Here is a 15581-nt window from a genome sequence, read left to right on the forward strand (position 1 = left end):
AGTGATTTAGATAGCCTAAATCATCACAATTAAAAGAACCAAAGACTTAAACTACTTCAGTCTGTGTGCACTGAATTTATTTAATACACAAGTTTCACAATTTGAGTTGAATTACTGAAATAAATGAACTTTTCCACGACATTCTAATTTATTGAGATGCGCCTGTATAAGATTTGCATGGAAGCAGGATGCACTGCTCACGGAAGAGTTTAGCATTGATAAACATTACTGAACATCAGATTTGTTTAACAAACAAGGTGTCACATGCACACAACAACAGTTACCTCCTCACCTTTGAGAAAAACTGAGAATTCATTGCACAGATAGAATCTGAATTAAAAAGGCAAACTAGTTTCGGAAAAAAGAGGTCAAAAGAGGACTGTGCTCTACTAAAGAACAGTAGGAATAAAAGAAAATACTAAGTCTATTCAGTTCATAATTTATTAAACTGATTTGATTGATTGGTGGCACTCAGTATGCACTGCAGTGCAGTCCCTCGGCACAAGACTACGGGAACCAGACGAGTCCTCTGCTCAATCTGACTTGTGCTGCAGCTTGGAATTAAACCACACCATGCTGGCCTCCTGACTGAGTCTGGTTTCTCAGTCCATTTCTGTCACCGATGGAGTTTTGGTTCCTTGCCGCTGTCGCCTTTGGCTTGCTTAGTCGGGGACGCTTGATTGATTTCACAGACACTATTGGAAGAGAGTTGAACTGAATGATGACATCACTGAAGCATCAATGAACTGGCTTTAGCTGGAAAATGACTCTTTGTTATTGTGCTCTTGCACTGTTGACAAACTTATTTCCTGTTGACACTGTAAAGCTGCTTTGACACAATCAGTATTGAATAAAGCGCTATATAAATAAAGGTGTCTTGACTAATTTCTTTCTCATGCCCATGTTAACCGGTTAGAGCAGGGGTACCCAACCCTGTTCCTGGAGATCTACCTTACTGCAGAGTTCAGTTCCAAGCCTGATCAAACACACCTGTCTAATTATAAAGTGCTCCTTCAGATCCTAATTAGTTGGTTCAGTTGTGTTTGATCAGGGTTTGAGCTGAACTCTGCAGGAAGGTAGATTTCTAGGAACAGGGTTGGGTACTCCTGGGTTAGAGTATTCACAGTTAAGGTGAGTAAAGTTTCATTTTTGGGTGAACTATCACTTTAAGACAATATTACCATCTTAGTCTAACTGTGATTTAAAAAATTAATAGTTCTTTCTTTAGACATCATGTGTTTCTGTCCTAAGTCTGTTGTTTCTGTCTGAAGCTAAACTGCATGATTATTCAGTCTCTGCTTAGTCATCTGTCATTCAGCACATCACATCATTTGGTTATTACTCTAAACAAAAGCCTTATTCATTTTTCTTTCTTATCCGATACGTGTCCACATCTTTTTTTTCCTGTTGGTCATATTTTTAAACCAAAATGACCAAAACATTTTTTTTTTAAACATTGAATGTTTGAATGTTCTAGAGAGTAGAGGGTCTGTACCTTGTATTTCCATAGCTGCTTCAACCTCAACATTTGCATTTTCTATTTTTATCATTTGTTTATCAAAACATACCTTATGCTGGTGACCAGCAATGCTGGATTAAATTTTCTGTCAGGAATGACCAAGCTAAGCAGACTGTGTAAAAGTGATTTGATGGCCCTAACTTAAGACAACACAGTGTAATAAACTCCACAGCTTCATTTAGTGTTCATGAATTAAAACCATTCCTTCTTATGAAGAAGTTTTTAGTGCAAGACTTCACTTTGAGCCTAAAGAAAGACTAAGCGAATGCATTGCTGGAAAAAGAAGGAGGGTGCTATAGTTCTTCAAAACTCAGCTTCTTCACTGGACTAAAGAAGTAAAAATCGTCCTTGCTGACACTGAACATCACCAAGGCAAATACATGGACTCAAAAATTGCTATCCTATTGCTGATGATGTTTTTGTTTTTAGAGAGAAGGATGATAACATTTTTCTTCTTGCTGATCTGAGTAATTATTTTACTGGATTCCAAAAAATTACCAAACTAATATATTTTCTGAGATGTCTAAAGGTTTGATGTTGTCTCACACATAAGCACTACTTCTGTCCACTTTTCCGCGTGCAGGTCACCACTACCCATGCAGATGATAAATTTCATTCAAATGTTGTTGTAGTGCAAAATTTCTGACTTGGGTCTAAAAGATAATTCTGCTCTTTAAAGTCAAGTTTACAAATTGTCTTTTAGATGATTCTACTCATTAAAATAAATAGAAATAGGATAACTTCACATCTTTTCTGGCTGTCTTCTTCATTTCTTTCTGTTTTTAACCTGGAGTTAACCCGAGAGGCTGCATCAACCCTGGAATTCAGAGACAACTTTTGACGAATTCATAAAAATTAATAAAATAGGAAGTGTTTTCTCTTTACCTTTTGGCATGGGCGGATCAAGATGAGTACACTCCTGCAGAGTGTAGTGTCTGAGACCGATCAGACATGCAATTATTTGTTATATTTAACAGATAATCCACAATACTTCTCACCCAACAAGCAAACTATGTAGTAGAGTTCTGTGAACTACCCCTGAACTGCAACTAACAGCCAGACAGAACAAAGCCTCTGGTTACCAAGGCATCAAAAACACATCGGAAGATACAATGATGCAACTTCATTTACTTGGTAAAACAGCATTGAAATTATCTTCTTTTGATATCCTAAATAATGACGTATAGTATGTTACCATTACTTATATAATACTGTTTTAGTACATTTCAGTTTAATACTGCACAAATCCTCCAGACCCCCATAAATATGCAAATAAGTTGTCAGACGAGACAAAGAAACATTTTCCCACTCAAAACTAAAGACTCTTCAGAGATATGAGGATGCAACTTTGGGAAATAACCCAAAGTATAGGTAATATTTAACCCTGATGTTAACCCAGAGTTCATTTAAACTTTTGACTGGTTTCACATGAATAGTTTAGAACATTATCTCATTAACTGCAGCACTTCTTTTATTGTAGTTCACTTCTCAACACTTTGGAAAGTGTTCATTTTGACCAAAAACAACCCAAGTATGACTACTCTTTAAAACAATTTTTTTAAACAAGAACCCCAATAGTCATAGTCTATGTGTTTGCTTATACTAACAGCTATGAAAAATTGACTTTTAGAGAAGAATGGAAATTGAAAGCAGTAAAGTATTTACTTTACAAAAATCCGCTTTGGAACAATGATTAATTGTTAATATGAGTGTACTCACAACACAACAATGCTATTTGATTTAAATTTATTTGACAAGAGGAAAATTAATACTAATTATTTCAGATTTATTACACTTCTGAGATGCAAAAGGGTTTAGTCTGTTATCAGCTAAAAAGTTACCTGGTTTCACTATGGCATTTTCACCACATTTCACTACACATTTACGAAAACGTCTCTTTTATTTTTGATGGTTTTAATATTTATTATTATTATTATTTCATGAAATGGCCAGCTTTGCCATTTTTCATAATCACCTGAGCTCCACCTTCTTCCCCTTTCATTCTGTGAAAAAGTATCAGCAGTTATACTTGTGACAAAATTTGCATTGGCTTACCTTCGGAAGACTGAACAGAACTTCAGAGTAAAGCACGAAAAACCAGCTGAAGAGAGGATTTTTTCCCCTGGTAAAGCAGTAAATATACTTACTCTACATCTGAATACCTTTATACAAATTTGTATGTATGTATATAAAACCAAAATGTTAATAATGAATCAATTTCCTTAATAATGAATCGATTTGGTAATAAGGGGATTTATAATGGCTAGAAGGGCACTTATATAAGTGTCTTTGGAATAAAGAATCTGCTAAATGCCTTAAATGTAAATGATATAGACAAGTTTAAACATGAGCTGTTTTCAATGTAATAGATTTATTATAGTTGATAACTATAATTCTACTGATGATAATAACTACTATGGCATAACTGCATTCATGTATGTAAACAATATAAAGCCCACATTTATTTTAATACGTTTAAGTATTAATTTTCTTGTTAACAAAAAATATATTTCATAATCATATCATTTACATGTTTTGACTCACTATGATTTTGTGCAGGTCAATTTTCAGATCCTGAAACGAGAATGTCGACTGCCATACCCATGAATTCTTTTGTCATCCAGCTGCAACCACCAATACAAACAACAGCAGCTGGGACTGTAACAAATGCTCCTGCGCCTGTTTATGTACAACAGGTAGCAGGACTTTCACCTCTTCATGGACTTCAGGGATTTCTAAAAAGCCAACCAAAGGCCCTTGGGGTGAGAAAGTTTCATAAACCCAAATAATTGTTTTATATTTGTACATGTCAGTGCGAGGTAAGAAAAGTACATGAATCAATTCTAAAGAAGGTAAACACATTAAGCATACACACATTTTATTGAAGAATGTGACTTTTTGTCTTGGTGACAATGCAACAAAGACACAAACATAAGATAAGATTTATCATTTAGAGAGTAAAATTGTAAAAATGTACAATGTTTTAGAAGCAAACTATCAAAAAATGTGAAACAATGGCCAAATTTTGCGTATCTTCAAATTAGTATGTGAAATTATACATTGAAAATTGTACACTTGTAGAGATATATATATATATATATATATATATATACAGCTACCAAAAATTTTTATTCTACATTTAATATTGTTTCATTTTATAAAAGACTCTTCTGTGCTATTCAGAATGTACATTTTTCTTGTCCTACACAGACTGTCCAGATAATGATTGGTCTGATGACTCTCCTGTTTGGCATTGTGTCAACATTTTATGCAGAATCCATCTTTGTCTTTATCGGTGTTCCTTACTGGGGATCTATCATCGTAAGAAATTACACACTTTAGCGTTCTGTCTTGTATAATATAAGTTACAGTAGGTAGTCAACCAAAAATGCCTGTTACTGCCATGTGTACCTCCACTGCAAGGACATGACAGTAAATACAACCGTTTGAGAAATTAACACCGGGTGGCACAAAGAGACAGCTGTCAGCATTGCGCAGAACTGTACTACTCCTTTATAAATTAAGATAAATTAATTGCAGCAATAATAATATCAATGATAATGTAGCATTCTAATATTTAATCATGACTAATTAGTTACAGTTTATTTTACTGTTACAGTAAAATATTACAGTGTCGGTAGTGCTTGAAGTGTGCTTACTTTTTATTGTATTGGTGTGCAATTATACGATAAAATAAATAGAAAATGTGGATCATAATGGGAACATTATGAGTGCCTTTTCTAACACATTGATTTATTTATTTTGTCAACATTGTGACCACATTAACTACTTATGTCACATGTAAAATGTTTCAAATTTACAATTCACTGATGCATTTCAACAGGTCTTAGACATACTTATTCGTTACACTAGCTGTCACTTGAATCAAGTTTAATACTGAAAATGCAGGGTAATCCAACTCGGGAGCAAAATCAAACAACGAGTAACAAAGTAGATCGGACAAAGAACTAAGGAAGAGACAGGAACTAATATACACAGGATAATTAAACACAGGTGAAACAGAACGGACAATGATTAACTAATAAGAACAGGAACTACCAAATAAGGTCAGACAGGAACACAATGGCAACACACGTGACAACTAGAGAGTCGATTTATTTATTTATTTTTCCCCCACATCACAAATGGGGCTCCATTAATTGGCCCTGGCTACACATTTTCAGTATAGGTCTACATAAAATCTGAGGACAGTTAAACGGATAGTTCACCCAAAATGAAAATTCTGTCATTAATTACTCACCCTCATATCGTTCCAAACCTGTAACACCTTCGTTCATCTTCGGAACACAAATTAAGATATTTTTTATGTATTCCGAGAGCTCTCTGACCCTCCCATAGACAGCAAGGGTACTACCAAGATCAATGCTCATAAACGTAGTAAGGACATTCTTAAAATAGTCCATGTGACATCAGTAGATCAACCGTAATTTTATGAAGCTACGAAAATACTTTTTGTGCGCAAAGAAAACAAAAATAACGACTTTATTCAACAATTTGTCTCCTACGTGTCACCCTATAGCACCATTTTGGAGAGTATCACATACGTAAACAACATATGCAACGTATGTACGCGGATACGTTGTTTACGTTCAGATCAAAGCTTAAACAACGTAAACAGCGTATCCGCATATGGTGCGTATTCTCGTAGCTTCGTAAAATTATGGTTGAATCCCTGATTTCACATGGATTATTTTACCGATCTCCTTGCTACGTTTCTGAGCCTTGATCGTGTAAGGATCCTTGCTGTCTATGGAGGGTCAGAGAGCTTTCAAAGTGCATCAAAAATATCTTAATTTAACTTAGAGTAACTAATGACAGAATTTTCATTTTTGCATGAACTATCCGTTTAAACTTGTTCGTTTTTGCCGCTTACGCAGTTCAGTGATTGTGTTCCCTGTGTGATTTGATGTATAAATGAGAATTACAAAATCTGTTCTGAAGCTAATATGTCATTTCTGTGATTCGTACAGTTTTGGTGTGCATGTGGTTAGGGGAACACAACACAAACTAACAGTTTCCTCATTTAATGATATCCATTTATGTCACTGCATCACATTCACACGCATTTCTCTGAATGACAACCCTTGATTCACAAAGTTTACTTCCAAACACAGAGATAAAGTGTAGTAAAATGTGTCAGATTATAAATGTAACCATGGTTCCCTGAGAGGTGGAACGAGACTCTGCATCTGCTGATGCTATGGGGAACGCAATCAAGCAAGTGTCTTAAACGCATTAATCTTATGATACACATTGCGGTAAAAAAACTCATTCTGGTTGAGTACCATCTGTTAACATTCCAACAAAAGCCTCAATGTTTGCCCTTCTCTCTCCTCTCAGTACATTATTGCAGGCTCACTGTGCATTGCTGCAGAAAACAAAGTTAATTCACCCTCAAGTTTCTGTTTGGTAAGTACACAACACTTGCTAATTTTAAGGGTCCAAGCACCTGAAGCGCTGGAACACTATTGTGTGTACTGATTTTCTGTAATGATTTCTGATGTTTCATTTCTGAAAATTAAAGACGTGCACCAAATTGCATCAAAATTGAACCTATTAACTACAACTGAAATACCTTAACCTTAACACCGTAACTGTAGGATTGGTAAAAAATCAAGCATATAGCGTTAGTTCTAGCAGGTTTGTAACGTTATGAACGTAGGCAAAAAAAAAAAAAAGAATTTATTCAACAATTTGTCTTCTCTGCGTCACCATAGCGCCATTTTGGAGAATATCCGCTGGACGCAAAGTGCGTAGCTCTTCTGTGTCAGCTGCACCGCTGACGCAGAGGAGACGAATTGTTGAATAAATTAGTTATTTTTGCATACAAGAAGTATTCTCGTCGCTTCATAACATTACTGTTGAACAGGCAGATGGACTATTCTGGCGACGTCTTTCATACTTTTCTGGGCCAAGACAGTGAAAATTGGCAGTCAATGGGACAGTCACAAGCCTCCCGGTTTCATCCAAAATATCTTAAATTGTGTTCCGAAGACGAACGAAGCTTTTACAGGTTTGGAATGACATGGGGGTAAGTGATTAATGACAAAATTTAAATTTTGGGGTGGAGTAACCCTTTAATGGCCAAACGGATGTTTATAGAAGTTACACAAATCCGCCATGTTTGTAGTTTTTATTTGAACCGAATTTTTAACCGAATCCTTCACCAAAGTGCCATGGATTGTGGGCAATATTTGTCCTTAGAGTGTGCATGGATCTACCTGAAATAGTAGACCATCCAGGAAATTTTGGCATACTATTTAAGATGGATAGTATGAACATTGGGATGCAGGGCCTGTTTTCCGTGTTCTGTTCCTGTTTTTCCTGTGTTCCCGGTTACCTGAGTTTCCTAGTTAGTCTCCTCGATTGTTAATTAGTTCCACACAGTTTCAATTCTGGTAATCATCCCCTGTGTATTTAAACATTCCTTTATTCCTCAGTTCTTGTCACATGTCTGTCTACCCTAGTCCTCATTTCCCTTATTTGGTTTAGTTCCTGTCCTCATTAGTTAATTATCTGTCATTGTCCCCACCTGAGTTTAATTACGCTGTTTGCTCTTTTGTTCCGTTCTCTTTATAAGTCCTCAGTTCTCCCCTGGTGTTTGTCGGATCTACATGTTTAATAAATGGAACAAGTGTGTTGAAGCCGTTTCGTTCTCCTGCCTTTTAGTTATCTTCCCTTTTTGCAATTGCCACAACCACTATCCGTAACAGTTCTTTTACAAATCACCTTCAATCTTTTATAATCACCTACACATGACAATTATGAGACCAGAAATATTATACAATAAATACAAATAAAAGGGACATTTATGGAAGCGGAATAGTGACAATAGTTTTTGAAACATAAAGCATGCTGAATTCCACAAATCGAAAAAAATATGCATTTTAATGCCTTGTATTTCCAGGGCTTGCATTTTTAGGTTCTGAAATTTAACATAGTTGTTTATTTAAGCGGTGAGTATTTCAATTCAAAATATTTCACACACATTTTCATAATTAAAAATTTGCGTCGCAGCGTCACACACGCCATGATACAAAGTTACAGAAACTAAGAAAACGAAAGCAATATATGTCTTCCTCAGATGTAATGTTAGTTCTGTACTTCAGCGTTGGGTAAAAGAGCATTATAATCTCCTTTGTGGTAGAGAAAGCTGCTTACATGTAGGCTATGGGAAACAGCGAAGATGTTGAATTAAACATATACACAATCAGCTTTTCCACATGTTTATACTGGCCCCGATAATTAAAACTTATACTTAGTGCTTGCTCCATTTCTGCAAATCGGTTTTTGTAAATGAATGACTTGATCCACATATGGCCTTCATCAAGCGCCGCTTGCGCCACCTGCAGGTGAGCGGTTGACATCAGCTGGAGATCATGCATCGGTGCTCTACTGCTATTCCTGCGGTTCCCGAATTTTAACCAGAATTTAACCAGAATTTAACCAGAATTTCCCGAATTGTGGCAGCAAATTTGGAAAGTGAAATAAAATGACTGAAATTTGCCTGTCGAATATTATACATCGTATTTTTAAACAGATTGAATATTTTGGAAGTGAATTCTGGAAGGTGGATATGAATTATTGAATTTTTCATTATGAAAATGTGCGTGAATTATTTTGAATTGAAATATTCACAGATTAAATAAACAACTATGTTAAATTTCAGAACCTAAAAATGCAAGCCCTGGACATACAAGGCATTAAAATGCAAGCACTGTTAATTGCAATGCATCTTTTTTTTCGATCTGTGGAATTCAGCATGCTTTATGTTTCAAAAACTATTGTCATTATTCTGCTTCCATAGACCTTTTAAATACGTCTGAACATATAAAATTTTGAGGTGCAATTGAAAATTCCACACTCATTTGAAATTGAACTACGATATTCAGTTCATTGAAGTGTAAATGTTTAACGTGAGTTCACCTACAAAACATCCCTTATGATCGCATGCCTTAAGACAATAAAAATTTGTACTGTAGAGAGTGTACTCTGTACAAGTGTACAGAGATTTTTTGACATCAGCACATTTGCTGTAACCTAAATTTTCAGTGAAGGTTGGCTGGATTTTGCTGTAAAAAAACACATTATTTAAAAAAAAAATGCATTGGAGCTGTATCATTAAATAATCGACATAAGGCATTGGTGCTTGGACCCTGATGAATATTCTATTTATGCATGTCAAGTAGTTTATTTTTATTGCACTCCATACACTTTCACAGCATGTTAAATAATGTTATGCTGGTTTTCTGCCGATAGGTGAACGGTTCACTTGGAGTGAACATTTTCAGTGCTATAACCGCAGGCATTGCCCTTATTTTAATTTCAGTGGATTTGGCTGTAGGAACACTCAACAGTTACCCATACAACAGTTACCCACTCAACAATTACACTTACTGCAACAATTACAAATGTTACAACTATTATTATGTTACAGTAAAGTATGAGGTATGTAATTGTCGGTCCTCTGTCGCTCTTGTGTTTCCCGTCCTCATGTTTCTTTATTTGGTCATGTTCCTGTCCTTATTTAATGTGATTATTAGTAAATTCTTGTCCAGCTGTGTTTGATTATGTTCGTTATTATCCTGTTTATTTAAGTCCTGTCTGTTCAGTTAGATTTCGTCTGGTCTACTTGTTACTCCCCAGTGTTCCTGTGTGTCCCAGCCTTGCCTTGTCCTGCCCTGTCTATTTTGGATTTATTAAAGACTGTATTTTGAGTTAACCGTGACAGTCATAAGCTTTTAAATTCATATTTATATTTACAGTAAGATCACTGTGTGGTTAGTACACTTGTCAAAAGTCAAGCTTTATCTGCACTCATCTGTCCAGTCTTTTCCCCAACATTTCAGAAGTAGTTTATAGAACTCTTACTATTATTTATCATTTACAGTACATGAAAATATTGACATTATACATTAATTGGAAACTCGTCCAGTTTGATCAATAAATATATTACCACATCAACCTTAATAGATTCTTGACTGCTGAGCAGCCAGTGTAGCTGTTTGATTACTAATCATCAATTATTTTGTTATTATTATTTGTGCTAATGTTGATTTTTCTCTCAGACTCTCTTTAAGGGAATCAGTGGTGTATTGCTGGTATTCACCCTCCTTCAGTTTATCATCTCCATCTGTCTGTCAGCATTTGCTTGTAAAGTCTCCTGTTGCCGTTTTCCTCCTCCTCAGGTGAGTGATGCATCTAGTCAGGGGTTCCCAAGCTTTTTTTTGTCAGCTGAACTCCTCAGATATGTATATGCATGGATATATCTACACACTTGGGTTCACACTTTACAAGAATCAACAAACACTACAAGTTACATTACAAAAACTTGTCTTAAATTCTTCACTCTTAAAATGTTCAAACCCTCTAGCTTTTGATGATTCTGTCCACAAAAAGTTGGAAATTATGTGAATGTATGAATTATGAATTATAAATCTGGTTGCAAGCATGTTTCCACACCAGGACATTTCAGAAGCATTTCTGTCTTTTTTCAATTCCATTTGAAGTACAATGAGGTCTACACACCTGTAATACTGGAACTGTCTGCCAGTTTTACTGCATTTATGCCGTCTGACAGCAAGAAGGCATAAAACATTATAATTATGTGCATTTTCCAAAAGGTGCCGTTTATTCCACAAGTTTTAACTCCACAGCCCCCTGATTTCAGGCCCAATAATTTCCATGATCTTAAAAGCTCAGAGGTAAGAGGCTTGAAAACAATGCATTATTTGGCTTTAGTGTTCAGTGTATATGTACTGGAAATGTGTAAAGCACTCAGTGCAATAATTGTTTAATAAGCAATCAATAAGTAAGGAAGCTGAAAGTATACCTTTTTTTTTCTTGCAGATAACTGTGGTCAGCAAGTCTTCCATGAACCACCATCATGAAGAATCTCAATACAGTAATTGTGAATAAATATTAATGGTAGGCAAAGTTTGGTCCTGCAGTGTGTGATGGGACTTTCATGGGACACATGGGTTTCCCAACAATTTCCTGTCCGTTATCTTTAATGTCCTTTCATCACTTTATCAGAAAATAATTGGATTGTGTGCAAAAAAAAACAAAAACTATTCAAGCTATTTCGTGATTTTCTTTCTTTAGTTTCAAGAAAGTCAGTGAAACTGGATAGATTGTTTTGAACAACTGTAATTGCTTAATACCATATAATCTGTAAGAATAAAATATACAGAAGGAAAAATTGGCTAATTCATGTCTTAATTAAAACAGAAAAATGGTGTTTCTTTAACAAGGGTGATGGAACTGTGACATTCACTCCTCAAAATAGCCTTACTTTTTTTGCTTTAACAATGATAAACAGATATAAACATAGATATAAAACAGGATTCTGTTTGTAATAAAGTGAGCTCCATCAGCTTGTTTGGAGATGTAGTGAGTGTCTGTAAAAGATGTAAAATGCTGTCTCAGCCCGCAAGGTAAAGTTTTTATTTACAGTGCCAGAAACCCAGAAATGTATATGAAGAGTTCAGATGCAAAAGCCTCTAAGTACCATCAGAAATTTTCTTCTAAAATGAGCATTTTTAATCAAGCTCTTGTATTTATGTTCACTTATTTCACATACATTGCCATTAGAGTAAAATTACTGAAATAAACATAGGAGCCCGATAAAAATGCAAATTTTAGAAGAAAATTTCAAACGGCACTTAGAGGCTTTTGCATCTGAACTCTTCATACAGAAAAACCACATGAAATTCACATGTAGAAAAACACATATGGTCACATGTACATGTGATTCTGCACATGTGAAATTTCACAAGTTTGTGCGCCCATATAATCTTAGCATTAATGCTAAACAGATTTGGCTTGATGTCCGCAATGGACGGCTCAGAGAGACTATTCTACTCGAGCTCCGATAGGCCCCCTATAGACAGAAGGATAAATGAAATAAATATGCATAAAGGAGGAGATGGAGAGGTGGAGGGATGCCGAAAGAGCTAATGACGGAAGTGGTAAGAGGCTGTCTTTTATACTTGGATATTGATTGGAAGATTAGATGGGCGTACTCCTCCCAAAATTACGTTAATAACTTCATGTCCTGTGTGAAAACATGAGAAAATCACATGTGAAATGTGATTTTGGAACATTTTGACATGTGAAGTATATTATAAACCTGCTTGTGTTGCAATCCTGTAATTGTGAAATGATTTTAAAAACTCTGGTCAAAATTTCACTCACGCACAATATACATCTAACAAGATACATTAAGTAAACATCAATTTACCACAGCAAATGGTGCCATGTTTTTCCTAGGGCCTACACAGTCATACTTCCCAACATCAAAACAATATAACCGATTCAAATTGAGCTTTTATTTGCGAACATGCAATGGAAAATCATTGGTCCATGAAAAGTAGCTAAATTCCTCGAAATAAATAAACAAGTAATACAAATTGAACATTTGTTTGCAAACATCCAAAGTGTAATGAGGAGTCAAAGGCGAGCGGATCCATTTGCAGTTTTTATTAGTTCAAGGTCACCAAAACAATGATCAATCACCAGCGTCAGGGATAACACAGAGACATAGACATATTCCAGGCAGAGGTCGGGGCAGGCAACAATCAGCATAAACGAGAAACAAGAGCAATGGTCAAAGGGGCAGGCGGTAGGAAATCACAAAGAGTACAAACAGTCCAAGATAATACATGGCAGGAACAAACAAGGAAACCGCTCAGAAATGTCAGACTGTGCGAAACAAGACTTCGTGCTGAACTGAAGATGTGAGTGGCTTATATGCAAGTCTGTAAATGAGGTGCAGGTGTGATTGCTGATGGGAAGCAGCTGTGACTGTGAGATCATGTGATCGTGTAATGCAGTGACTGATGGGAAGTGTAGTCCGTGTGATGCAACAGTCTGTGTAGTGCTCGTGTCCAAATGATGAAAGGGTGACATCTGGTGGTTGATGGGTGAATGATCCTGGACCGGATCATGACACAAAGCAAAAGCACATTAACAAAACTGTCAAAATAACCATGAAACCATAAAAAAAGAAAAAGAAAATTGTGCAAAGAAAACAAAAATGACGTCTTTTTTTCACATTTTCGTCTCGACTGCGCCTACATGAAATATTGCATGAGAGATATTGCAATGTCGGAAGACGGTAACTCGGGTAGAAGAATTGCTGAATAAATGTTATTTTTGTTTTCTTTGCACAAAAAAAGTATTCTCATAACTTCATAAAATTAGTTAAACCACTAATGGCACATGGACTACTTTGTTGATCATCTTGGTACTTTTCTGGGCCTTGAACCTGGTAGTACCCTTGCTGTCTATGCGAGGGTCAGGGAGCTCTCCAATTTCATCAAAAATACCTTAATTTGTGTTCTGAAGATGAAGGAAGGTCTTACGGGTTTGGAACGATATGAGGGTGAGTAATTAATGGCAGAATTTTCATTTTTGAGTGAATTATCCCTTTAAATTACAAAAAATGATAATTTGGTGGATGATTTAAACATGATCGTTACTCGCCTATAGGTAGCGTATATAATGTTCTTATAATAAGTCCAGTCCAGATATGTCAGAACAACTCAATTTTATTTTGTCTCTCCAAACCCCAAACTTAACTAACTCTCCCTTGCTGTTTTTTCTTCCCTTTTTTCCAACCCCCCAGTCCTTGCCTGTCCCCTAGTGTTCTTTAACACAGTATTATAATTAAACATTACAACACTAACACAACATTAGACATTACAGCGTATTCATTCTAAAGTAAAATTAACGGTCGCCTGAGGGCGCTCTCTGAGACTATTGTCATCGAAAACGCTGCTTGGGAGAGTTTCCAGATACTAAAAATAGCCTAATAAATACATAAAATTATGAACCTGTGTCAATATGTGTTTATTTTTGCTGACAGTATTTTAATAGTATTTAAAAATTATGAACATATAAGCATTACAAAACAAATGAATGATGATAATAACTATTGATGAAACCACAAAGCCGACGCGGGGGTATGTATAATTTAGTGCTGGGCAACGATTAATCTATATTAATCTCATCCAAAATAAAAGTTTTTGTGTACATAATATATGTGTGTGTATTGTGTATATATGAATACACACCCATGTATGTATATATTTAAGAAAAATGTGTTGTTTATATATTAAATATATTTATATATAATATACATTATATTAATATAAATATATACATGTAAATATTTTCAAAATATATACTGTATGTGTGTGTCTTTATATACACATAATAAATATTCACAGTACACACAGATATATTATATAAACAAAAACTTTTATTTTGGATGAGATTAATCTAGATTAATCGTTGCCCAGCACTAGTGTAATTACAATATAAAGTAATTGTTATTGTTATTAATATTATTTTCTAAAATAAGGTACATGTAAGATAAAAGTACATATGTGATGGAGTTCCGCACATCACCGTCTGAATTTGTTGATTTCATTCACTCTTTCTGATATAGCGCACTCAGCTGCAGGACACTATATAGGATTAGAGAATGAGTGAACAAGTGAGTGATTTCGGACACAGTTTAGATCTCCAGGAACAGGATTGGGAACCCTGATAAACAGAATAAATATGGTCACCTTTCTGCTTGTCTTCTGCTTTTAATTTTTGTGCCATGCAGACCTTGATCTCAGTGTCTCCAATGCCTTTGTGAACTTTCCTGACATGGTCTGTAAGAAATAACATCAATTATATAAAAATTTGTAAACAAATTTGGAGTTAGCTGCTAAAACGGCCAGTGGTCAGACCCTTTACCACTGCAGTGGTAAAAATTGCCACCATCACAACCCTAGCTATTGAAATCACTTTTGAATTCTCACTCGCTTTTCACTTCTGATTTCGTGATCATGCATTTTCTGTGTATAGGAAGTGCATGAGCAATTGTGAGTTTTTGCAACTGACTGTTTTGTGAATTATTCTAAACATTCTGCTAATTTTTCAAAATATGGCAATGCCAAGCATTTTGTCCATGGAGGAAATACAGATAAGTACATTTATTTTAAATCTGTATTTCTAATAAACACAAAAAAGCGCTTAACACTAT

The 15581-nt window shown here is 35.4% G+C and overlaps 1 protein-coding gene across 1 annotated transcript in view; it reads left to right on the top strand.

Annotated features, from left to right (window-relative positions):
- Positions 1–11610, top strand: part of LOC131539427 (membrane-spanning 4-domains subfamily A member 4A-like) — a 66995-nt gene extending 55385 nt beyond the window's left edge. The window contains exons 2-8 of the mRNA XM_058774028.1: positions 4079–4281; positions 4730–4840; positions 6881–6949; positions 9800–9988; positions 10609–10728; positions 11164–11244; positions 11390–11610. Coding sequence (XP_058630011.1) covers positions 4105–4281; positions 4730–4840; positions 6881–6949; positions 9800–9988; positions 10609–10728; positions 11164–11244; positions 11390–11458 — 816 coding nt within the window. The 5' untranslated portion in view covers positions 4079–4104 and the 3' untranslated portion in view covers positions 11459–11610. The remainder of the gene's footprint in view (positions 1–4078; positions 4282–4729; positions 4841–6880; positions 6950–9799; positions 9989–10608; positions 10729–11163; positions 11245–11389) is intronic.
- Positions 11611–15581: the final 3971 nt, after the last annotated feature.

This window comes from Onychostoma macrolepis, chromosome 04 (genome assembly GCF_012432095.1).
Source record: "Onychostoma macrolepis isolate SWU-2019 chromosome 04, ASM1243209v1, whole genome shotgun sequence".
Classification (NCBI taxonomy): Eukaryota; Metazoa; Chordata; class Actinopteri; order Cypriniformes; family Cyprinidae; genus Onychostoma; species Onychostoma macrolepis.